General features: G+C 42.2%; 3 protein-coding genes across 4 annotated transcripts; 2 read left to right on the forward strand and 1 right to left on the reverse strand.

Annotated features, from left to right (window-relative positions):
• LOC311101823 (chromobox protein homolog 8-like) lies at positions 1-2,951 on the forward strand. Of its 2 annotated transcripts, none has more exons than XM_084143029.1 (5): positions 1-200; positions 283-326; positions 697-762; positions 924-990; positions 1,559-2,639. In XM_084143029.1, exons 1-5 carry the CDS (start codon positions 87-89, stop codon positions 2,432-2,434), a joined length of 1,167 nt encoding a protein of 388 aa, XP_083999155.1. In that variant the 5' UTR covers positions 1-86; the 3' UTR covers positions 2,435-2,639. The 2 variants fall into 2 exon arrangements, with proteins under 2 accessions (XP_083999155.1, XP_083999154.1); XM_084143028.1 differs by having other exon boundaries at positions 12-155; positions 1,559-2,951.
• A 3,133-nt stretch (positions 2,952-6,084) lies between these two features.
• LOC311139725 (meteorin-like protein) lies at positions 6,085-13,232 on the forward strand (the record flags this gene model as incomplete). The annotated part of the gene is made up of 5 exons (XM_084174651.1): positions 6,085-6,159; positions 7,023-7,126; positions 7,517-7,920; positions 11,789-11,848; positions 12,799-13,232. 5 exons carry the CDS (start codon positions 6,085-6,087, stop codon positions 13,134-13,136), a joined length of 981 nt encoding a protein of 326 aa, XP_084030777.1. The 3' UTR covers positions 13,137-13,232.
• Positions 13,233-18,774: 5,542 nt separating this feature from the next.
• Positions 18,775-24,564, reverse strand: LOC311142966 (aquaporin-8-like; the record flags this gene model as incomplete). Its single annotated transcript, XM_084178740.1, has 5 exons — positions 18,775-18,858; positions 19,159-19,293; positions 22,574-22,788; positions 23,470-23,596; positions 24,305-24,564. The coding sequence occupies 5 exons, from the start codon at positions 24,562-24,564 to the stop codon at positions 18,816-18,818; spliced, it is 780 nt and encodes a 259-aa protein (XP_084034866.1). The 3' UTR covers positions 18,775-18,815.
• Between the last annotated feature and the right edge of the window lie 1,130 nt (positions 24,565-25,694).

Consider the following 25,694-nt stretch of genomic DNA (forward strand, 5'->3'; position numbering starts at 1 on the left):
GCGTATTATGGGATGTGTGGAATTAAACAGAGAGGGCAGTAGAAAGAAGAAAAAATATATAGCCTATAAACGAGGTTGAAGTAAACATGGAGCTATCCGCTGTTGGAGAGCGAGTCTTCGCGGCCGAGTCCATCATCAAACGACGCATAAGAAGAGTATGCAGTTTATTTTCGTTACACCTCCGCGTTTCAAACAATAATGTATGCTAATCGTGTGTTTGTGCACCATCGCAATGGCATTCTATCGTCAATAAGTAGGCCTAATTTGTTGTTATACTTGCAGGGTCGAATGGAATACCTTGTGAAATGGAAGGGCTGGTCTAAAAAGTGAGTAGGCTACACACTGGTTTGGAATCAGGCAGCAGAGCTTCCAGCGTGTCGTTTTATCTCTCGAATGCTTGTTTTTATGTGCATCAACGTGTGTTAATGACATGTTTGGGCTATGTAACCGAGGCTTGTTAACGGGCATGGTTTTGGTAACGTTTGCGTATTTTGCTTAGGCTATTTTAACGCACAAGCACAGGACAAGAGTGTTGCTAACATTAGCAGATTGCTAACTCCACATACGTCGCTGTCCGCTAGGCAATGCCAGAATGAAAGCAACGAGATTCTCAGCCGACATTGTGTTTCATTTGGTGAACGCTTTCGCCACAAATGTGACACTCTTCTTACGCTACCGTATCGTTCTTTTGGATAGATATAGCACCTGGGAACCGGAGGAAAACATTCTAGATGCGCGCCTCTTCGCTGCATTCGAAGAGAGGTAAGGTTTTGACAGCACAGCAGGCCTCTTCAGGCATAGTGCGAATATGGCATCTTGGGCTATCCCCAACAGACGACACGCATTTAACATAACTCAAATAAGACTATATTCTGTCGATCGAGTTACGTTTCATACGAAAATTGTATGTATTTATTTCACAGGGAGTGTGAAAGGGAGTTATTTGGGCCTAAGAAGAGGGGACCGAAGCCGGAGACATTTCTGCTGAAGGTGGGGGAATTAAACTGTGACAGTTAGTCCATATTTCAGTCATGTCTTTTCTTACTCATCACCTATGTTTTCCGAGAATTGAATCATGAATCGCGTGGTCTGATAGAATGACAGGCTACAAAATGTCTGACATTCAGCTAATAAATAAATGAAAGTGGAACATTGTCTCTTATTTTGCTCTTTTTAAAAATGTTTTACCTCAGCTTTAATTTCCGTTGTTTTGATGCTATTGTTCTAACTCCAAGTTTAACAAAGTAACAGACGTTTCCAAGTTACAGTGGGAAATAAATGTATCGCAAAAGAGTGAATGCATGGGGCTTACTTTCTGCTTGATAGCCAACATTTTCATTACAACACTTGTAATAATGTTTGTTTCTTCCAAAATTGGCATCATTGTAACAATTATTTTGGTGTAGTGAAATGGCATGTGGATGAACAATATCGGATTGGACATATTTCATCGTTTTAAAATATCTGCAATGATACGGCCTATAAATAAGACGATTTAGCCTTCCAAGTACATGTTTTTGAAACCCCATACTTATCTAACTTGACCTCCTTTATACAGGCCAAAGCGAAAGCCACAGCAAAGACTTATGAATGCAGAAGAGAAATGCCAAGGGGGATTCGTGTTTCATACCCCGTTCCGGAGCCTATGATTACACCGAGAGCTCGAGAGGGACTAAGGGCTGTCGTGCCCACAATCTTCCCCCCTAGCACGGTCAACCGAGGAGAGAGCGTGAGGGTCAGACCACCAGAGCCAGAGAGAAGGCCGCGACCTGCGCCTCCGCCCTCATTCATGGCTGAGGAATTTGTCAACATCCCTGAAAAACGGGGACCTAAACCCAAGTTACGTTTACGATTCAACATAGAGCCAGACAGCTGTCCAACAGAGGAGCCCGCGAAGAGGAGTCGGTTAGAGGAGCAACAGGCCCCATGCGGTCTGTCTAAAATGTCCAGACATTGTCATCATAAAGGCGAAATGTCTGAGAGAAGTGTCATCCAGTTGACTCGCAGGTTTCAAGAGGGAACGAGCATTGTGCCAAAATCAAACGATGCGCAAAGACTGGTGGGGACTGTGTCCCATCCTGGCACCCATAGCCACGATGGTAGACTTGTCCATAAGGCTAGACTCGATCACCAGAGCCGCAGGACTTTAGAATGCGTCGGGGGCATGTCTATCCCACACCCCAAACTGAAGCATGTGTCCAAAAACCATTTCTGCGGAGCTAGTGACTCTTCTTCATCCATGCAACAGTCTAGGCCCATTGTCGTCGCCAAATCGCATGCATCGAGGAGTTCTGGGGAGCAGTCAGCGGAGTCTTGGAGGCCTCGTCTGGATAACGTTGAGAAGGTGGTGGTCACAGATGTGACAACGAACTTTTTGACAGTCACCATCAAAGAGAGCAGCACAGACAAAGGTTTTTTCAAAGATAAAAGCTGACTTCATTTCAATATCTGCTTCACATAACATGACTAACAATGCAACAGCTATTTGTAAGACGTTGGTAATCGCTTAATCATTATCATTTGTGATACATTTTCTATATCCAGAGTTGTATGTTTTAATATGTATTATGTCATAGTATTTAATGTAATAATGACCAAATTAAACATGTCTATATAGCCTATTTGAATATAATTTTTTGGTTAACTATTTCGTGTTTTCTATTTTCATTTAAACGTTTTAAATACATTCACAAAGTGCTACATTTCCTCACCTTCCAATGAGGCTATCAGTTAAGGCTGGTTTAAATGTGGTAGGCTATAGAGGTATAGGCCTAGGTCAGGCACATGTATTAGCTGTTATTTAATATAGCAATACAAACTTTCCCTAATTTTCTGTAAATGGTGAAAACTTTATTTTTTATGTAAAGTAGGCCTAATGTTAAAAAATATTTGGGAAAAACCTTCCATTATCAATAGCCTATTCTATGCAATAAATCGAGAGTATTCGTGTGAAAATGTATGTCAGATAAGGTTCAATGGACGATCTTGACCTAGAGTTAAATGTTACCCTAACTGAAAAATGTATGCACTCACTAACTGTAAGTTGCTCTAGATAAGCGCGTCTGCTAAATGACTAAAATGTAAGCAGTTCTGTGCTCCGGTGCAGCAACCAGTGTAATTGGAGCTCGGCGGTTTAATTGTTCCCTGGACTCCCTGATGTGTGTCAAATCAGTTCAGCACAGCTGGGACTGGGACTAGCGTTATTTTAGGCTTCCGCTAATCTGCTTTAGAAAAATGCACGAGCAAAATACATCAGTTTCCGATGCTGAGTTAATTTGTTTTTGGATTTGAGGTAATAATTTGTAACATTTATTTTGTTGGTTTATTCAAATAGCCATTTGGGAATTGTTTTGCGCAGTATTCAAAATAACCAGTCAAGGGATTTTTCTTGACACAACTAATTGTTTGGTTGAAGAAACCGTCGAACAAGATGATTTAACCGAGATTTTGGGAAGTTTTCTTCAAACAAACAATTAGTGTCAAGATAACTCGGGATTTATCTTTAACCTACAGTTTAAGGACAGGACTTGTCAGAGTTTAACTTTTTGACAGGATCGAAATGGTAGGTTTACTTCAATTAGGGTACATAACATTTAATTAATTAATTACCGTTATTGCTCTGAAGGTAAGGAGTTGCGAGGTAAGGAGTTTTGATGATCTATTGCTCGTTAGACCAATTTTGTCCTTTTATAATTATTTGTTCACAATCTATAGGGATATTCGCATGGGGTCTTGATTAGCAGACAAGGACGTGCATGTATGTAGTCAATATTTTATCACTTTACTTATTATTCGTAGGTATTGACAGACTGCCGAAAGAAATGGCACACATGGGGTCACAGACTGCTTTATCATTTGGATCTTGAATTGGGCCCCAACCTTTTCATGAAATTAGTCGAACGCTCATAAACGGAAAAAAAAGTATATATATATATATATATATATATATATATATATATATATATATATATATATGAATGTCCAACTGCATCAGCAAATATTCCTAGTTTTGATATTGCCAATATCTAATGGCTTCTGCATTGTAGATTTACTTCGTTATCTATAGCCTAACATAAATACAGGTTTTACATTAATGTCAGCCTAACTGTTGACGTTTCTATCTTTTGGAAAATACGAAATATGACTCATCGTCACACACCCTGATGACCCACGCCTCCTTTTATAAACTGAGCTATATTAATACAGTATGCTACACACCATTTATAAATCCTATACTGTAATCAATTTCTCTCGCACGCCCGGGAATATAGGCCAACCCATGTGTATGTGCAACGTGATGACTCCAAATTGTTTTAGGCCTAGGCCTATGTCTTTTGCGTCAAGCAATGTATAAACGGAGAATAGGGTCCTGTCTAGACACTGGACAGGTGCCAGACGCAAGGCCGTGAGGTAGACAATGTTACAATGCATGGACCGGAGGGCACGGGAGTCTCATTACAGGTGGTTGCCGTCGGGGACCGTTTTAGCCAGCCATGGGTTGGTCCTGGGCAGGAGGGCCATGCGAGTTCAAAAGTGCAGAGAAGAAGCGCTGGTGACACGCGGATGCTGCTGGATGTGTGTGATGATGGGCCATCTGTGTGGCATATTTGACTCTTTTCATATGATGTGGTCGTGCATCGATATGGGATGGGGTGCTTACCTTTGCCAGTACGCCAGTAACGCTCAAGACTGGGTGAAGTGTCACAGACTCAACTCTATGTTACCATAAACCTATGGGCTTTTCTTTTATTGTTCACGATTTGAATAGATATTATTCAATAGGTATTCTAATACCGCTGCTAGATTACATTTTACATGAATTAGTAACATTTTAAAGGGGTTCACATTAAAGAAAAATAATACTACGGCCTTTTAGCTTAATGCGTTTTATGGACAGATGATGTAACAAAATGTAAATGACATGCCTGCAGGGAGACAGAAATGTTACAGTGCTGGAGCTGAGCTAGAGGCCGACTGTGACCAGAAATCATCTCTGGCATTTCCAACACACTGGCCCATTATTTTAATTGAGGCCCCCAAACGAACCCATTTTATTGCTTGAGGCTAAAAAATGGACCAGCCCATCTGGCATTTGCCTGAAATGCCAGATGGCTAGTCTGCCCCAATGGGACACTGAACCACCAGCCTTCTGTAGAATTCAGTCAGTCCGGGAGCTGAATGCCACTAGAGGGTTATTCTCTCTCTTTTGGTGGAGTAACAAAGTGTCCATTCATGTTGCTCTCCCCAGGGATCTGGGCTCTGGCCTCCGAACACGTGACGCAAACAGACCAACCTGAGAGCGCGTGTGAAAATGAACCTGGCTGTGACAACAGCGCGAGCCACTCAACTGGCATGGCCATTCAGAAGGCCTTCCCCTACAGCTGAATTCTGATTGCACTGACCAGAGAAGATAGACAGTTGAAAATAATAGCTATTCCTGAGTATAGTTTTGAATACTTTTTATAGACTAAATTAAAATAGTGTAGGTTAAGAAATGCATACATTATTAGTGTTTAAAATTAATAAAACGTGCCCTTTTTTAGCCCTTAGCAGTTTAAAAAAAATCTAGGCTATAGGCTGTTTATGTTATTACTACACAGTAGGCCCATGTCTGTTAAATTTCCACCTGGTTGAGGAAAGGACACACATCTTTTCGTAAGCCTATACCCTAGCAGAGGACTTTCCCCGCAGCTGAGAAAACATCTGGCTAAATTCTCCATATGAGTGCAATTTACCCAACCACATTCCCATCAAAACGCATAAGCCTTTGATCTCGCACCACCGGAGGGGGCCAACCAAGTCCTGTGACCAACCAACACTATTATACACATGTGGGTGCTTGATACCCCCGCAAGATGTCGCCATGGACTTGACTTGCACCTGTTGTTGCTTGGGCCCGGAAGGATTGCTATTTTGTTCACAGGTTTTAACCCTGATCAACGTTAAACCGAGACGCGCATGCTCTGAATTTTCCAGATGTGCGTTACATGTACACGACCACTAGATAGAGCCCAAGTACCAAAAATACGTTGTGCCTTTTTCAGTTCTTGGCCTGGGCCTGTTCCTAGTTGGCTACAAGCGGGAATGGATTTCGTCACCATTACCGTTATTCACCCCCACTCTCCACCCAAATTACACTATCTGTGGCCGTTAGGCTTGGTAATATAAAACGAATCGTAAGCCTATCATTACAAAATGCGATTTCAATTATTTATTTAAAATACAATTGTTATCGTATTATTTTGTTATACATTTATTTTATAAGTTATTTACTTATATAAGCCAATGTTTAGGGGTTCAATGTGCAAATATAAAGTGTTCGGAAAATACGCATCAATACTAGCCTACATAAAGAAAAGGCTTCTAAATAAGAAGTAATTGGCATTTATTTCCCAAAGTTTCCTGAAGGATCCAAGGTAACAGATGGCTAGAGCCTGTGCTACGGATCCTCTTTTCACTGAACTAGCCCAAAACAAAAGGGAAAAGAGATCGAACGCGTATTAAGTATTCAGTCGTGTGGGAAACATATGCTTAATTAAAGCGGTGAATTTTTTAAAAATTATGTTTTGGTCAAGCTTTTTCGATTTTTGGACCCACAGGCTATTCCGATTGATAGCCTATACCTACAATATAGCCTAAATGTTGTTTTATCCATCTTACACAACTTCAAGCATGAAATTATGTAACGACAAATGCAAAATTACCGCCTTTGAAAACGGTTTCGTCTTACAAATCTTTGGGCTTGGTAATTACACCATCATCAACACACACACACACACGCACACACACACGCACACACACACGTTCACACAGACACACAGTGAGGATAACCATTCTCTACCAACGCTGTAAGGGGGCTACGGTGCACATTACTATTCATACAATGCAGTCATAGCGTCAGTCACAGGCGTCCACAGATGTTGCTAAGAGAGCATCTCAGTGAGCTTGCAGAAGGATTGGAGCGGAACATTTGTGATGTTTTCTCACCAAGTTGATTTTGGATTCTATTTTCATTCCTATAGTTGGCGGTTGCAATTTCGCCAACTCTAAGGATGATTTTAATGTATTTACTGTTCCTCTGCTGTTTGTCTCCCTGCGCCGCAGATCTATGCAACTGGAGTGGAAGGTGAGGAATTGTATTTATTTCTGTGGATTATAGATATTTTCGTTTTATTTCATTGTTAATTAATAATGCTTTTTTTTGTAGTCAGAACTTCAAACCGGTATTTGACTTTGGGATCGCGTTTAGCCTTTCTAAAAACGTTGTTGTCTAAATATTTATAATTATTATCTGTTTATACCAATATCCTAATTGTTTTCTATCAAAATGGGCTTTGTCAAAATAATAAAATACAATTACGCTATTTTTAACACTTGGATTGAGTAGGGGAAAATAATATACCTATTCTCTGTGAGTATAGGCTGATCTCTCTCGTCTTACATTATTTTCTGACCTGCATTGGTTTCTGAGTGAGTGTGCCCATTTGAACCCTTCTCCATTTTTCTTGGATTGCAGTGGCTTGGCGCGTGAGGCTGAGGCGAACTCGCGGACTGTGCAGCAGGTGCGGCTGCGTTGCACCGAGGGTTCGGTGGAGTGGGTCTACCCGGGCCAGGCGCTTCGGGTCGTCCTGGAACCCAACCTGTCCTCTGCGCGCCACACAACGGTCTGTATCAAACCGTTCCGCAGCTTCCACGGCGCCAGCGTCTACATTGAGCGGGCTGGGGAACTGGACCTGTTAATGACGGACGGAGGGCGGCCAGAGCAGGTGTTCTGTTTCCCGGTGGACGGACCTCAGAAGCCAGCCATCTTCCTCCTGGCGAACCCGCAGAGTGATATCAGCCGACGGGCAGTAGGCTTCAGATATGAGCTGCTGGGCATTCGGACCACTGCGCCCAACCTCGGCCAAAGTGTGTTGCAGTGTGAGTATTTGGCAGTGTTGGAAGAATTACCCAATTGTCATAGTTTAATAAAAGTAAATATTCCTTAATAGAAAATGACCCAAGTAAAAGTGAAAGTCATCCAGTAAAATATTACTTGAGTAAAAATGTACAAGTATTTGGTTTTAAATATACATAAGTATCAAAAGTAAATGTAATTGCAAAAATATACTTATACTTAAGTATCAAAAGTAAACTAAAAGTAAAAATCATTTCAAATTGCAATAAGCAAACCAGACGGCACAATTGTATTTATATTTTTTATTTATCGCTAGCCAGGGGCACACTACAACACGCAGATATGATTTACAAACGAAGCATTTGTGTTTAGTGAGTCTGCCAGATCAGAGGCAGTAGGCATGACCATGGATAAGTGCGTGAATTGGACCATTTTACTGTCCTGCTTAACATTCAAAATGTAACGAGTACTTTGGGGTGTCAGGGAAAATGTATGGAGTTAAAAGTACATTATTTTATTTAGGAAAGTAGCGAATTAAAAGTTGTCAAAAATATCAATAGTAAAATAAAGTACAGATACCACAAAAAAACTACTTAAGTAGTAGGCTACTTTAAAGTATTTCTACTTAAGTACTTTACACCACTGGCATTTGGAGATAATAAGAGTTCTCTATTTGTATGCCATGGTAATAAGATATTTATTTGACACTATTGTTGAAGTTGCAATCCCAATTGTAAATAGACCTAATAATTTATTGATATGAAAAAATAATGTATGTTTTGTCAGTTGTATTGGTGTCAAAAAATAACATTGGAGTCCAGAATGAAAGTGATCAACAAGTATCCTTAATGCTGATCATCATACCTTCAGTTATTTTTAAGTGGTTTTTACTTTAGACCCATATTCTTCTTGGCCATCATTTAACCATTTCCAAGCAAGTGCATCAATAATAAAACACTGATACATTCTAACTTAATCATAGAAGACAATAAACTCCTAGCATCACAGCACATGGCACAAGACATGAGCTCATTCACTGTGTGGGTGGAAGGGTGTGCTGGGGAGACTGAGGGACAGTTTGGGGCACAAATAAATCAGTCAATTATCCAATTAAAGACCAAACCCAATCTTGCCTGTTCTAGGAAGCACCTGCTGGCCGCTCTGTTGTTTTGTCTGGTGGTATCATGTCCACCGGAGGGACAAAACCAGGAAGCAGGAACCAGGTTGGCTGAGGGCCATTGGCCCCCGGGTATCTCAATGGAGAGACAAAATACTTGTCGGATTCTGCAGATGCCTCATCTCTCTCTCTCTCTCTCTCTCTCTCTCTCTCTCTCTCTCTCTCTCTCTCTCTCTCTCTCTCTCTCTCTCTCTCTCTCTCTCTCTCTCTCTCTCTCTCTCTGTGTGTGGGCCTGTCTCAATGGGGTGATGTCTGTCTGGGTCTTTCTCTCCTAATATTGACAAGAGTGGAGGGGTTCAGTGGAGAATACCAGTGACTGGGGTCACCAGTCTGGGGTCATTCAATTAGACCGCTATACAATAGAAGTCAAATATGGAGGTCGAGACTCATCAATGCTTTTGATCTGTGTGGGTAGTGCTAGTATGGTGGAGGAGATGTGAATGGAGTAGAGAGTCACATGCCAGACATTCCTCCATCTGACCCCTTGGCTTGTTGTCTGGATGAACTGAGGAGGAATGGAGGAATGGAGGGATGGATGGATGGATGGAGCTGCTGGTATGTGTGTGTCAATGGAGTGGGAAGCTGTCTATAATCCTCATCCATCAATCAGTTGTCTCAAACCCAGCCATCAACTAGGGCGTTGGGTGTGGTCTGAAGTGTTCAAAGTGGGTTCATCAAGGGTTCTTCTAAGATCCTCAAAGTTCTTAGAAGAACCTTAGGGTTCTTGGCACTGAAAATGGCCCCCGAATGTTTCTTCCAAGAACCCCATTGGAGGTGGGGTTCATTGAGGAACTTGCAGGAACCTAACTGCCCAACTGAAACATTTGGATTTGAAAGGACAGCAGGTGCAGGCACTTAACTGAAAAATTTAAAGATCTCCTCAATTTAAGGTAAGGTTTGTCCCTTGTATGATCTAAGTTGATATTGTTTTATGATGATACCATCTATCTTTCATATTTGTGCAAATCTTTCTAAAACAGAAAATGGACACAATTCAATGGATATCAATCAAATCAAATCAAATTTTATTGGCCAGATGCGCCGAATACAACGGGTGCAGACATTACAGTGAAATGCTTACTTACAGCCCTTAACCAACAGTGCATTTATTTTAAATAAAAAAGTAGAATAAAACAACAAAAAAGTGTTGAGAAAAAAAGAGCAGAAGTAAAATAAAATAACAGTAGGGAGGCTATATATACAGGGGGGTACCGGTGCAGAGTCAATGTGCGGGGGCACCGGCTAGTTGAGGTAGTTGAAGTAATATGTACATGTGGGTAGAGTTAAAGTGACTATGCATAAATAATTAACAGAGTAGCAGCAGCGTAAAAAGATGGGGGGGGGGGGGGGGGGGGGGGGCAGTGCAAATAGTCCGGGTAGCCATGATTAGCTGTTCAGGTGTCTTATGGTTTGGGGGTAGAAGCTGTTGAGAAGTCTTTTGTACCTAGACTTGGCACTCCGGTCCCGCTTGCCGTGCGGTAGCAGAGAGAACAGTCTATGAATAGGGTGGCTGGAGTCTTTGACAATTTTGAGGGCCTTCCTCTGACACCGCCTGGTATAGAGGTCCTGGATGGCAGGAAGCTTGGCCCCAGTGATGTACTGGGCCGTACGCACTACCCTCTATAGTGCCTTGCGGTCGGAGGCCAAGCAGTTGCCATACCAGGCGGTGATGCAACCAGTCAGGATGCTCTCGATGGTGCAGCTGTATAATATTTTGAGGATCTGAGGACCCATGCCAAATCTTTTCAGTCTCCAATCAACAAAGAGGTAAGAATATGTAGGCTATAAGAATATGTTGAAAGCTAGCTGTATTGGGTGCAGATGACTGAACTGCTCACTTTTGTGTCTGTGTCTGCAGGTATACAGATAAGGAGGCATACAAAGGTATGTCAATTGGTATTGGTATGTAATGCAGATCACATTTACCATCCTCCACCATCCTCCACCTATACCTCTTCAATGAATATCCCATAGGCCTCTACATTATGGATAAGGTACGTGTATGAAAACCATTATCAAAACAGTTTTCTTCATTCACATTCACCACAAAAACCAAGGAATGAATACTGTCTTGTGCATGTTTTGTTAATGATCTGTATAATTAAAACATTTTGGATTCACAGACTTCACCCTCCCTACACCTCTGATGAATATAACAGGAAACCTGTTCAATCACCATGCACTGCAAAATCATTCTGGCTATGGATACGGAGAACATCAACACATTAACATCAACATGCCAGAGGATATACCCATTGGACTTGGGGCTCTGCTGGGAGTTTACCTCATATTTTGATTTTTTTATTCTGCTATGCCACTAAAATCATAATAAACACTGAGAACTAAAATATTGTGTTATTGTTATGCGTATTATTATAATAATAATAATAATTATTATTAATAATAGGGGGGGGGGGGGGGGGAGTAAAACAATTCACCCCAAAATATTATTCAAAAGGTTATTTGAGGATCCATTAAAAGGGGTTCTTTGGTGTGGTCTGAAGTGTTCAAAGTACACCCTCACAGTAGGGCATTGGTTGTGGGGGGAGAGAGAGAGAGAGAGAGAGAGAATAATTGGAGAGAAAGAGAGAGAGTGGTGAGAAGACAAGTGAAGTGAAAGGATGTGCATTGGTGCTCCACAGGGTGATGTGTGCCCCTTTCCTCTGCATAGACCCACACTCTTTCTCTAAACTTCTCTCTCTCTCCTCCCACAGCTAGCTGCCGTCCCTGCAATGACACAGAGCTCCTCCTGGCCATCTGCAGCAGTGACTTTGGTATGTATCAATAGAACATAAATACTGAATAATTGTTCTTATTTACAAATCTAGACTCTATATCAAACACGTATGAAACATTTATAAAAACGGTAAACAGCTATAGCTTTTGACTCCTTGTGTCCTAACTCCTTAGTTCTCCATAGATCCATGTAGCCCAATCTGTCCCCTCATCTGCTGGGTATCACCACTAATTTATGCTACAAAGGCCTGGGGTGGAGTGAGTGAGTGGGTGTTGGAAAGGAGATTTTGGGTCTGTGCGGAGGGATGGGTTGGGGTTGGGGTTGGGGTAGGGGTAGGGGTAGGGGTTGGGGTTGGGGGGGGGGGCTAGTGGGCCTGATCTGTTCCCAGAAAGCAGCTTTCATAGCTGGGCAGAGGGGCCTGACAGATGTGGGTGCTGAGGCTGCACAATGGGAGACACGTTGGCTTAAGGCTGCAACAGAGCAGAAGCAATAGTACCATTGAGTCCACTCCATTTATAGGCTGACTCCCGTGCTCTGATCTCACAAATCACCATCATTGACTTTTTGATGAGAGAAAATAGCTGGCTAATGAAAGTGTAAATGGCCACGGAGAGTGAAAGGAGGGAATGGAGGGATTTCTGTGCAGTGATAATAAAGGACTGGAGTGGGGGATGTGGAGACAGAGAGGAGTTTTTGGAGGGAAGATTTGAATCCCTTTTCCACTCATACTCACACAGCAAGATCCTGTTCACTTTATAATTTCCCTCTTTGCCACTTTAAAAAAACACGTTATTGAAATGCACACAACAATTTAGATCAGTAGAATCATACTGTATTGGTGGCAGTTTAATTGATACATTTCTCATCTTTCTGTTTATATTAATTGGTTTTCATTACAATAAAACGTAAGGTTTATTAACATATCCATAAATTATTAGGCTAACTGAAAACAGTCTCTAATGTTAGTCCCCTCCTCTGCCCCTCCAGTGGTTCGCGGATCCATCAGGAACGTATCCCACAATGCTGAGCGTCAGACATCGTTGGTGGAGGTCTCAGAGGGGAGGGTGTACCGGCAGCGTAGCGGGGTGTTCGAGCGCCAAACCGGCACCATAGGGGTTCCCGGTTCCAGTTCCTCCTGGCACGGTCACATCCACACACTGTTACAGTGTCATGTAAAGCCTGGGGGCGGAGAGTTTCTCTTCACAGGGACAGAACACTTTGGGGAGGCCTGGCTGGGCTGTGCCCCCCGCTACAAAGACTTCCTGTCCCTCTACCAATCAGCTTGGGTGGCTCGTCAGAACCCCTGTGAGTTCCCGCTGGACTGAAGGTGCGTCCCATTTCCTAGTGGTCCATGAGCCATTTGACCTATAGGTAGGGATCCCACGTAGGGTTTTACTTTCTTAAATGGAACACATTGAGTCTCTTCTTTCTAACCCGGTTGCCGTGGTGGCGTAGTAGAGATTGTCGCCGTGGCAGCAAACAAGCGAGATGGGTTCCTCACGACCACAGCGGTTTGAGAGACATCCGTTCTACTCCTCCTTATTCTATACCGCTCACGACACCAGCAGGGACAAATCTGTGGGAGCACTTGTGGAGCACAGGGAGTACAAGGCCCAGGGCAGGGGCCCACAGGGGACCCATCCAGGCAGCACTAGAGGGGCCTCCCCTGCCCCTGTCGGCCCCAGCGGGGAAAGGCTTAGAGAGCCTGGCCCTTTGTCTGTCTCTCTTCTCACCGCCCACAGCTCCCAGAGACTAAAGATGGTTTGACTGCTGCTTCTCTCTTTGTCTCTCCCCACACCAACTGCTGCTGACTTTAGGGTCTCTGCATGAGAGGTGTCCTCTGAACTACTGTGGCAGGAAATCATATGAATTTAATGTGTGATTGTTGCTGGAGCTTTTATGTGGTCTTGTTTATTCCTTTGTATGATAGGTTTTGAAATATTTTGTTGTAATGTAAATGAAATGTTTTGTAAATTCACTAGGATTTTCTTATTTACAGATTGATTGTATCATTTTGGTTTTATTACAGGGTATTGATGATGCTACAGTGTAGGTGCAAACCTTCAGTTTGATTACCATTTATTGCCAAATATATAAGCAACGTTTGTGGGGATTTCTTGTGTACTTTTTTGATTGACTTGAAATGCACTTTCAAGCAATTATTTATACTTTTGGAAGAAGAGATTTGGTCTTCATAACATTCTTTATTGTGGTTCTTGAGCATTATGGGGAAATATTTGTTGAAAATAGCTCCTCCTGTAGGAAATAATGATCATGAATGATGAGAACATTTGCATTACAATTTGCTGCAACACATTTAAATGACAAAAATATATATTGCACTATTGTATCTATTCTCTATTAAAATAATTACAGATGTATTTTTTATTTCAGTCATTGAGCTTTTGGCATTAAGCGTTAGACAACCCTAAGCATTAGAGGGAGCGCTTGGAAGATGAGTGTGTCAACTCCAAACCCCCTCACCTCTGGAAGAGGTTTTAGCCTGGGCGTGGCAGCCCCTCCTGCTGTATTGTGGATAGTCAGTGGACTGAGTGACGCAGACAGAGTGGGGTTTTACAGAGCTGCTGGGATAGTGAATGAAGAAGACAATTTTTCTTCAGCTTTATGATTGATTAGCTATGTGTCAGGTCCTCTGTCCTTTATTACATTTACATTTACGTCATTTAGCAGACGCTCTTATCCAGAGCGACTTACAAATTGGTCCATTCACCTTATAGCCAGTGGGATAACCACTTTACAAATTGGGGTGGGGTGGGGTGGGGTAAGGGGGGGGTTAGAAGGATTACTTTATCCTATCCCAGGTGTTCCTTAAAGAGGTGGGGTTTCAAATGTCTCCGGAAGGTGGTGAGTGACTCCGCTGTCCTGGCGTCGTGAGGGAGCTTGTTCCACCATTGGGGTGCCAGAGCAGCGAACAGTTTTGACTGGGCTTAGCGGGAACTGTGCTTCAGCAGAGGTAGGGGAGCCAGCAGGCCAGAGGTGGATGAACGCAATGCCCTCGTTTGGGTGTAGGGACTGATCAGAGCCTGAAGGTACGGAGGTGCCGTTCCCCTCACAGCTCCGTAGGCAAGCACCATGGTCTTGTAGCAGATGCGAGCTTCAACTGGAAGCCAGTGTAGTGTGCGGAGGAGCGGGGTGACGTGAGAGAACTTGGGAAGGTTGAACACCAGACGGGCTGCGGCATTCTGGATGAGATGTAGGGGTTTAATGGCACAGGCAGGGAGCCCAGCCAACAGCGAGTTGAAGTAATCCAGACGGGAGATGACAAGTGCCTGGATTAGGACCTGTGCCGCTTCCCGTGTAAGGCAGGGTCGTACTCTCCGAATGTTGTAGAGCATGAACCTACAGGATCGGGTTACCGCCTTGATGTTAGCGGAGAACGACAGGGTGTTGTCCAGGGTCACGCCAAGGCTCTTCGCACTCTGGGAGGAGGACACAACGGAGTTGTCAACCGTGATGGCGAGATCATGGAACGGGCAGTCCTTCCCCGTGAGGAAGAGCAGCTCCGTCTTGCCAAGGTTCAGCTTGAGGTGGTGATCCATCATCCATACTGATATGTCTGCCAGACATGCAGAGATGCGATTCGCCACCTTTATCAGCCACATTCAACAGACCTGTGCTTTCGATGGCAGCAGTGGGCTTTAAACTCACATCTCAGAAGAGGCTGAAGCCAAAACTAAAGGCACTATAAAATATTGTATCACATTAGTATTGCCAGTCTTGCTAGCTCAGCAAACTGTGGACCAGACAGAGAGATCACTTGAGAAAGCTGAGGTGATGAATGTGGGAGCCTTTATTAGACTGCAGAGCTAGATCGTTTGGGCTCTTTCTCTCAGCAATCACAGCAGTGTTGATAATGTTGTATTTTAGATAAGAGTTAATAAATACTTAATAAATAGTTAATGGCCAATGTGCAAGGAGATTATTAATATGGCCTCAAATAACCCTAATGATTGAAAACGATCCAGTTAAAATCTCATTGCTCACAGGTGGAATGGTTGCTCTAACCAATAATGAGATTTTACAAGTATTACAACCTGCGTCTGAACACAAATTCTTAATATAGATTTATATTGAGTATCCAGTCCATCTAGCTGTGGTCTATAGAGTGTTTCACAACAGAAATGAGCTCATGAACAATAAAGTCCAGAGACATGAGCCTCTCCAAAAGACCAGCATCTAAAAGCACAAGGCCTTTGTGTCTTTTGATATATCTGGTATGGAATAGGTTTAAATGGATGTTATAGCCCCATCCATATGCAACGCAGGTATAATCTCTGTTTTATAGGGGAATGGGGGTTTAGAGCCAACTGTCCAACAAGTTTCTACTTTGGCCCTTTTCCTCTGCATCCTACACCGTCCTAATTATAAGCAATGTTAATGCAATAACTCAGCGTAAAATTATATACAAATGTCTAAGATGGGGACAGATAATGAGGAGGCTGAATCTGTCTATTCTTTTGGGGGCTGTTGCTCCCCGATCACAGCCTGGGAAACAGAGTGAGCAGAGGTGGGGGGGGGGGGGGACTTTTCTGGGGCCCAAAAATCTAAGGGCCCCTCCCAATGCCCCTCCCACGAAAAGACGAACAATTCATTGACTTTTAAAGCGACTCCTTTTCATGCGTATTCCACACTTCTACTTGGCTGAGCAGGATGCACAAATTGCTGTGTTGAACGTTTTATTGGGACTAAATAGCTGCCAATGAAAGTGTAAATGACTGTGGGCTGAATGGGGCCCACACAATGGGCCCACGGTGACAAGGCCCCGGCAGACATAATTATCATTGTCACAGACGCTGTTGGCCAGGAACCACTAGGCCTCATGAATCCAAGGGGGAAATTTCAAGCCAGCAGACTTTATCCACCAAGATCAACTCCATCTCCTCTATCTTCTGACCCTTTCTCTTTTTCTCTTCTCTTTCTATCGCTCTTTTCTTTCTTTCTATCGCTCTTCTCTTTCTTTCTATCGCTCTTCTCTTTCTTTCTATCGCTCTTCTCTTTCTTTCTATCGCTCTTCTCTTTCTTTCTATCGCTCTTCTCTATCTCTCTCTTCTTTCTATCTCTTCTCTATCTCTCTTCTCTTTCTATCTCTCTTCTCTTTCTATCTCTCTTCTCTTTCTTTCTTTCTGTCTCTCTTCTCTTTCTTTCTTTCTGTCTCTCTTCTCTTTCTTTCTTTCTATCTCTCTTCTCTTTCTTTCTTTCTGTCTCTCTTCTCTTTCTTTCTTTCTGTCTCTCTTCTCTTTCTTTCTTTCTGTCTCTCTTCTCTTTCTTTCTTTCTGTCTCTCTTCTCTTTCTTTCTTTCTATCTCTCTTCTCTTTCTTTCTTTCTTTCTTTCTTTCTATCTCTCTTTCTTTCTTTCTTTCTTTCTTTCTTTCTTTCTTTCTTTCTTTCTTTCTTTCTTTCTTTCTTTCTTTCTTTCTTTCTTTCTCTCTTCTCTTTCTCTCTTCTTTCTTTCTCTCTACCCTTGAAAATGTTGACAAAACCCTAAATGGCATTGTGTTTTTAACCAAAATCATAAATACTATTTGAAAACTTTAAATGCAAAATTGTGGTTTGAAAAAATTATGAACCCCACTCACCTCCAACTCATACCTCCTAAAGTCTCAAAAAAAGTATATTTTCAAACCCAGACCTACCTCACCAAGTCACCATTGTCCTCCTGAGGGGGGTACCATATCAAATTTCCGAGCTGAATATTGTCTACTCTCCGGTCTTTTGAGGCCACACAATTCCCATCTTTGGGAATTCTCCAACCGGGCTCTGAGGGAACGACGTCCCAGGGTTTTCCAGGAGCGCCTGGAAGCGGGAGGCTGGGAGCCCCTCGGATGGTGTGCCGGCAGGAGTCCCTTCCATCTGGGGGGTAATTGGTTTATCCCACCGCCTGGCCAGCTTTCCCATGTGGGCCACTGCTGTGGGGAGGCCCGGGGTACAATGTGGAAACAGCATGAGACCCTCCAGACCAGACTTGGTCTCCTTTACAGGCTATAGGACCAGGAGCATGGGAGCACAAAGCTAACGCATGGACATGCCAGAGATGCACCCTGTGGTTTTGAAAAGGTCCTTCATTATTTTGTCGTCTGTTGTTTGCGTTTGAGCTGCGTTTTTTGGTAATTGACTTATGGGGAAAGTGATTTGGTTTTGTTGTTTTTGTTGTTTTTATACCCCAGCTGATTCATAAGGTAATGAGATGGAGAGTTGGACCAACGTTTTACAAAGTGGTGAAGCCCTCCATGCACAACACACCTGGTTGGAAATTCAGTTTGCTTTTCCACGTTCTTTTCTACAAAATGTTCTGCATTCGGCCATTCTTTTGTTGGTCTTCTAAAATGGAATGCTGAAATTGAGTCTCAGTATCCGACAGAGAGTGATAACCACATTTCTAATATTTCCAAAGTATCTGGGTGTTTGCAAAAGTCAGTCCTTGACACAAACTGTTCCATGCTGAGAATAACTTGACTGATATACACCGAGTGTACAAAACATTAAGATCACTTTCTTAAATATTTTGTCTTGCCCATTCACCCTGTGAATGGCACACATACAATCTATGTCTCAATTGTCTCAAGGCTTAAAAATCCTTCTTTAACCTGTCTCCTCCCCTTCATCTACACTGACTGAAGTGGATTTAACAAGTGACATCAATAAGGGATCATAGCTTTCACCTGGTCAGTCTGTCATGGAAAGAGCAGGTGTCCTTAATGTTTTGTACACTAAGTGTATGTTAAAAATACATGGTTGACAATAGCTTGTCACTTTTTTATAAAAAGCTTTTAATCTCAAACAGTCACAGGAAAATAGTTTCCCCAAAATATACTGGGAAATTTTATTAGTTTTGAATTGAATTATTTTAATTAGGATAATTATGGTGATAATATATGCAACAACAATGGTGATAATATAACAATAATGGTGATAATATAGCAATAATGGTGATAATATATGTAACAACAGTGGTAATCTCAGACCTATCAACTCGACATATGGTATTACTTCATGAGAATACGTGTCTTCCTGTCTCCAAGCAGTAGTCTGAAAAATAAACAGATAACATAAGAGGTTATAAAGATGATGTATTATTATTATAGATCATAATTCAGTATGCTCGCTTTCACATCAGTAATAATAAGACTACACATTGAGGCACATGAGAAAACACAGTGAAGTGAAATGGTGGGCACATACTTCAGTTTCTCCATGCATCATCCTGCACAGTCTCATACGCATTCTTACAGTATAGCTGCTGAACCAGACTATTCTGTCTGGGACGTAGCCTCATAGAATGACATCTTAGAAGTAATTTAGTAGGATCTCTGTGTAGCCTATCCTCACCTGACCAGTGCAGCAGCCACCAGTCCACCAGTAATAGGTCCTACCCAGTAAACCCAGTGGTAGGTCCAGTAGTTGGCCACTATAGCAGGACCCAGGGCTCTGGCCGGGTTCAGACAGGTTCCAGACACATCTCCACTGAAGAAATAATAACAGCAAAGAGTATTAGAACCATGATAGTAGAAAGCGTTATTATCTCCAGGTATGCAGCAGAATCATGTCCATCAAAACAACCATGTGCTGTATCTCTACCCATGATCCTATGAAACTAAAGGTTGAGATAACAAGTATTTCATGTTTTGTTATAATCTCATGGTGTAGTGTGGGAACAGTAAATACATTACTTAGAAATGCCCAGAAGGCCATAATAGCAATGTAATGAACTTGTTATCTGAACTACATATCTAAAATGACGATCTAATCTGTATGTCACAAGAAGGCACATTTTAGCAGTGGCTGTTCCATATCTACAGTTGTGGATGTAAACATTTTATTTTTATTTTTTAAAATCTTTATTTTAACAGGGAAAAACTGACTGAGACCTGGATCTCTTTTACGGCTGTGCCCTGTGTAAACATGTTGACATGTACAGTTTTAGACATACAGACAAGAACATTTCAAACATACAAAACAAAAACACAATTCAACAGAAACAATCACAAACAACATCATATTGATCCTCCATAAAAAAAATTAAATGGGCAAGGGACACCAGAGAGTCTAACTTAAGTTGGATCTGCAGTTTGTTCCATAAATAAGGTGCAAAGGAACTGAAGGCAGTCCTACCCAACTCTGTGGAGACCACAGGAGTCTCTAATGTAATCCACATCTGTGATCTGGTTTTAAAATTAGTATATCTAGTGGAAATTAATGATGATATATATGGAGGTAGTTTTAAAAGAAGTGCTTTATAAATAAACAAGAGAGCATGTTGCTCTCGCCTCACAGATAGAGTGGCCCAACCCACATGTTGATATAGGATACAGTGATGAGTTTTGTAACTATCACCCGTGATAAACCTGAGTGCACAAAGGTAAATAGCATCCAGTGGTTTTAATGTGTTTGCCGATGCATGCATATAGATAATATCACCATAATCTAAATCGGACATAAAAGTAGCCTGCACAATTTGTTTTCTATTTACGGAGGACAGACAAGCCCTGTTTCTGTAAAGGAACCCTATCTTGAATTTGAGCTTTTTTTTTTTTCTTGAATTTGAGCCTATCATCTAACCATACCCCTAAGTATTTACAGTGGGGAAAAAAAGTATTTAGTCAGCCACCAATTGTGCAAGTTCTCCCACTTAGTTCTCCCACTTGTAATTTTCATCATAGGTACACGTCAACTATGACAGACAAAATGAAAAAGAAAAATCCAGAAAATCACATTGTAGGATTTTTAATGAATTTATTTGCAAATTATGGTGGAAAATAAGTATTTGGTCAATAACAAAAGTTTCTCAATACTTTGTTATATACCCTTTGTTGGCAATGATACAGGTCAAACGTTTTCTGTAAGTCTTCACAAGGTTTTCACACATTGTTGCTGGTATTTTGGCCCATTCCTCCATGCAGATCTCCTCTAGAGCAGTGATGTTTTGGGGCTGTCGCTGGGCAACACAGACTTTCAACTCCCAAAGATTTTCTATGGGGTTGAGATCTGGAGACTGGCTATGCAACTCCAGGACCTTGAAATGCTTCTTACGAAGCCACTCCTTCGTTGCCCGGGCGGTGTGTTTGGGATCATTGTCATGCTGAAAGACCCAGCCACGTTTCATCTTCAATGCCCTTGCTGAAGGAGGTTTTCACTCAAAATCTCACGATACATGGCCCCATTCATTCTTTCCTTTACACGGATCAGTCGTCCTGGTCCCTTTGCAGAAAAACAGCCCCAAAGCATGATGTTTCCACCCCATGCTTCACAGTAGGTATGGTGTTCTTTGGATGCAACTCAGCATTCTTTGTCCTCCAAACACGACGAGTTGAGTTTTTACCAAAAAGTTATATTTTGGTTTCATCTGACATTCTCCCAATCCTCTTCTGGATCATCCAAATGCACTCTAGCAAACTTCAGACGGGCCTGGACATGTACTGGCTTAAGCAGGGGGACACGTCTGGCACTGCAGGATTTGAATCCCTGGCGGCGTAGTGTGTTACTGATGGTAGGCTTTGTTACTTTGGTCCCAGCTCTCTGCAGGTCATTCACTAGGTCCCCCTGTGTGATTCTGGGATTTTTGCTCACCGTTCTTGTGATCATTTTGACCCCACGGGGTGAGATCTTGCGTGGAGCCCCAGATCGAGGGAGATTAGTGGTCTTGTATGTCTTCCATTTCCTAATAATTGCTCCCACAGTTGATTTCTTCAAACCAAGCTGCTTACCTATTGCAGATTCAGTCTTCCCAGCCTGGTGCAGGTCTACAATTTTGTTTCTGGTGTCCTTTGACAGCTCTTTGGTCTTGGCCATAGTGGAGTTTGGAGATCTCCTGCAGAATCTGTCATAGCATTAAGGAAGTAACTTGATTTTGCCTTTTTGACAGCTGCAGTACATTTATTTCTCAATTGCCTAAAAAACAGCCAATCAGCTGGAGTACCTGTTTTCCTCGCCAAGGCCCAGGCCCGATTCTTTTGCAGAAGAAGACCTGACAATTCAGGAGAGAACCAAGAACTGGTTCGGTTTCTTACTCTGTGATTCTTAAGCGGGGCATGTTTATCAGACATAGAGGTAACAATGAAGAGAAAAATGCAAGGGCTAAAACCGGGTCCAGAAAGCAGCAAGTGGATAAAAGCTCAGAGTGATATAAGTCAAGAATAAAAGCTTGCTGTGAGAAATGTTTATAATTTATCTTAGAGATTATACAGGGATCAGAGTGTTTCAGCCTGGTATCTCTAATACAAGCAATAGAGCAGTGGTCACTGATATCATTTGAAAAAACCCCACTGGCTGTGTATTTATGGGGGGTATTTGTTAGAATAATGTCTAGTAGAGTAGATTTTACTGGAATGTTTATCATTCATTATTTCTTTGTTCATCATTGGTTAACATTTTATAAATCAGTATATCATTTGTTTATGTATTTATAAACAGTGTATGATAATGGAAGTTAAGTCCATGTAAATTATTTATAACAAACTCTATATAATAGGTAACAAATGATATAATAGTGGTTTATAAATAGTTAATAATCAAACCTTCAAATCAACTTTTTCCAAACATTATCTATCCAGGTTGATTATTAAGAGAACAAACTGTTTTTTAGGAATTACTTGTACCAGGCCCAGGAAAACCTCCAGGCCCTAGTAACCCTATAGCAAGACCTGACCAGGTCATGTAGCCAGGAAAAACTCTGTGCTTAGTTACAATAAAGACATTTCCATCTTACAATGGACAAACTCCACTCTTGGCCCTTTCAGTAACTCACCCAGCCAGGATGTTGATGATGACAGTGCAGCCCACCATGAAGGGCACCATGGGGCTGCTACTCTTGGCGTTGACCGCCCCCAGCAGCACCACCATGGTGACCAGGCAGGTCATGGCCATCTCCCCAAACAGAGCCCCCCACAGCTGATCTTGTGACTGCAGCAGGGCAAACGCTGCCCCCTGGGCCTTGGAGTAGTTCTCTGTTGTGGTCATCAGCTGAGGAACAATGGATTCAGGTTCATTTACTGGCAGTGGTGTCATTATACTACTACAAAAACCCAATTCATTGTCTGATGAGCTAAACTGGGGTCATGTCTGTTGTCTGCATATCTAATCACTGTAGCTGTGAATATATATATATTTTTTGCATCAGTTTTGATTTTATTCAATCCAACTGATTTTTTTTTCTGCATTTCAAATTATTTCAAGGTGCAAGACAAAATTATACCTCCTGTGACGAGGTGTGAATGAAGGAGTCAGGCGCAGGAGGTAAATCACCAAAGTCCAGAGTTTATTCCGTTTACATAAATAAAACGCACCCAGCGTCAAAACGAAACTATCACAAGGGAAATATTCCACCTTGGCAATAACAAATGGAAGAGTAGCTCAACCGAGCTACTCGCTCTCACAATGAAACAATCACTCACAAAGACAAGGGGAACACTTATACACATACTAATTAGGGGAATGAGAACCAGGTGTGTGTGTTTGACAAGACATGACAAGTGGAGTGATGAGAACGGGATCGGCAGTAGCTAGTAAGCCGGTGACGACGAACGCCGAAACCTGCCCGAACATGGAGGGGAGGCAGCCTCGGCGGAAGTCGTGACACCTCCACAGATACTGTTAGGCCTAGATATGCAATGAATGACCACTAATATCAGGTTTAACCCCAACCTTTGACATAGAAGCACCTAGCACACCCCCTATGAGCTGACTGATGAGGTAGGGCACCACCATATTCAGCTTCATGCCTCCACACAGGTAGATCGCCATGGTAAACGGGGGGTTAAAATGGGAGCCGCTGTGGAGGTCAGAGAGAAATAGCAGAAGAAAGGTCAGATAGCCCAGGAGGGTTGGGTTTTACACAGTTTTACATTACACACCCACAACTTCAGACTTTCACCTTTGTATCAGTTCAAGGAGATTGGCTTTAGATATTGATTAGACATCGTTAATATGTTCACTCAATTATTAGGAATAACAATATGAATGGAGTCACAGTTTCTTTATAAACTTGGGATATGTGTCAGGTGCATCTGTGAAATCGTAACACATTACACCATAATGCCCACTGTTTATGAGTTGAATGGCACTCGCTGGAATGAGAATGGTTTTACAACCTTGTTTTTTAACTCTGCACACGACGAACAAAACACATAATCACCACAAAAAATAATATGGGACTTATGGGTTTTCCACACCGTGTATGTTTTCAGTATTTTGACCCGAATATTGAAACAATATAGAACATTGCCAATATGATGGAATAACGAGCATGCATTGCACTCAAATACATTCATTACACTCATATATAGCACACAAAATACTAGAGAAATATAAATGCTCTATTGAAAACAAATTATTAACGTTCATCTCAAAAGGAGACCAAAGTACAACACTGTAATGTAATATGTGACACTTTGCAGACACTTTTATCCAAAACAGCTTACAGTACAGTGAGACAGTGTGTCAATACACTGTATATAAACACACAGACCCATCTCCTCACCTGATCTCTGCCATGCAAGCCACCATGACCGCCACAGCCAGACCATGGGCAAGAGCTGGCTGCAGCCTCCCTGCTGCCTCCACGTTCTCTATGACCGACACACAGCCGATGAACACAAAGAACATGGTCCCCACCAGCTCAGCCAGACACGGCTGGACCAGGCGCTCAAACTTGTTGGGAGGCTTGACCGGTGCTTTCTTAGAGTCTGATGCCATCAGGGATGTCCCAACGTCACCCAGTTCCATCGTCTCTTCTGTCATAGTGGAGAGGAGTTTGGAGAGATAGAGAGAAAATAGAGGAGAGAGAGAGAGAGAATAGAGGAGAGAGAGAGAGAGCAAATGGAGGAGTTTGGAGAGGGAATAGATGAGAGAGAATAGAGGAGAGAGAGAGAGAGCAAATGGAGGAGTTTGGAGAGGGAATAGATGAGAGAGAGGAGTCTTTGTATCTAGAGTTACAGTGCAGCACTGGCGATAATGTCCGCAGGTGTGTGTCAAAATATCTACCTTTTTGCGTTGCAAATCACTTGAACTTTGGTAAGTTCAAAGAACGAAAGGGCGAGATAAAGATATGTATATATATAGAGAGAGAGAGAGAGAGAGAGAGAGAGAGAGAGAGAGAGAGAGAGAGAGAGAGAGAGAGAGAGAGAGAGAGAGAGAGAGAGAGAGAGAGAGAGAGAGAGAGAGAGAGAGAGAGAGAGAGAGAGAGAGCATAAAATTGAATTGCTCCATTGACCAATGATGGACTCTTTGACACTGATATCCATTTTATGATTAATCCAAGGCAGTTTACTCTAGTGAACACAGTACAACAGACAACCAGACAACGAGTTTACAGTATAAATAGTAAACTCGTTGTCTGGTTGTCATGCCCCAGTAATCGTCAAGCAGACAGATGCTTTGTTGGCACTGATTTGAAAACAATATTTTCAGCATAGAGCATATGTCAATATAATAATAATAAAAATATAAATAATATGCCATTTAGCAGACGCTTTTATCCAAAGCGACTTACAGTCATGCGTGCATACATTTTTTTTGTGTATGGGTGGTCCCGGGGATCGAACCCACTACCTTGGCGTTACAAGCGCCGTGCTCTACCAGCTGAGCTACAGAGGACCACAATATCATTATGACATGTTTTAACAATTTAAATAAAGAACCAATTTTGTTACTTTGTTAATACAGCAGCCTACTACTAGACAGAACGTTCTAGATTTCCAGGCCAAGCAAAAAGTTTAATCTTGGTTAACCTGCTTGTATTAATCATACATAGATCATTGATGTTAGCCAGTCCCCACTAGATAAGATTAAGCATTAAAACTAGACAGTTTTACCAAGGGTCTGCACCTGTGCAAAGTCTGCTGCTGTTATTCTCTGAAGGGAGTGAAAGA

This window comes from Coregonus lavaretus (assembly GCF_964263955.1).
Source record: "Coregonus lavaretus genome assembly, chromosome: 2".
Taxonomy (NCBI): Eukaryota; Metazoa; Chordata; class Actinopteri; order Salmoniformes; family Salmonidae; genus Coregonus; species Coregonus lavaretus.

Bases quoted from the DNA above. Each gene is read 5' to 3' on its own strand.
- LOC311101823 (XM_084143029.1), top strand. From the start codon at position 87: ATGGAGCTATCCGCTGTTGGAGAGCGAGTCTTCGCGGCCGAGTCCATC. The intron at 763-923 runs GTAAGGTTTTGA...TTTATTTCACAG, and splicing joins TTCGCTGCATTCGAAGAGAG to GGAGTGTGAAAGGGAGTTAT. The intron at 991-1,558 runs GTGGGGGAATTA...TCCTTTATACAG, and splicing joins CGGAGACATTTCTGCTGAAG to GCCAAAGCGAAAGCCACAGC.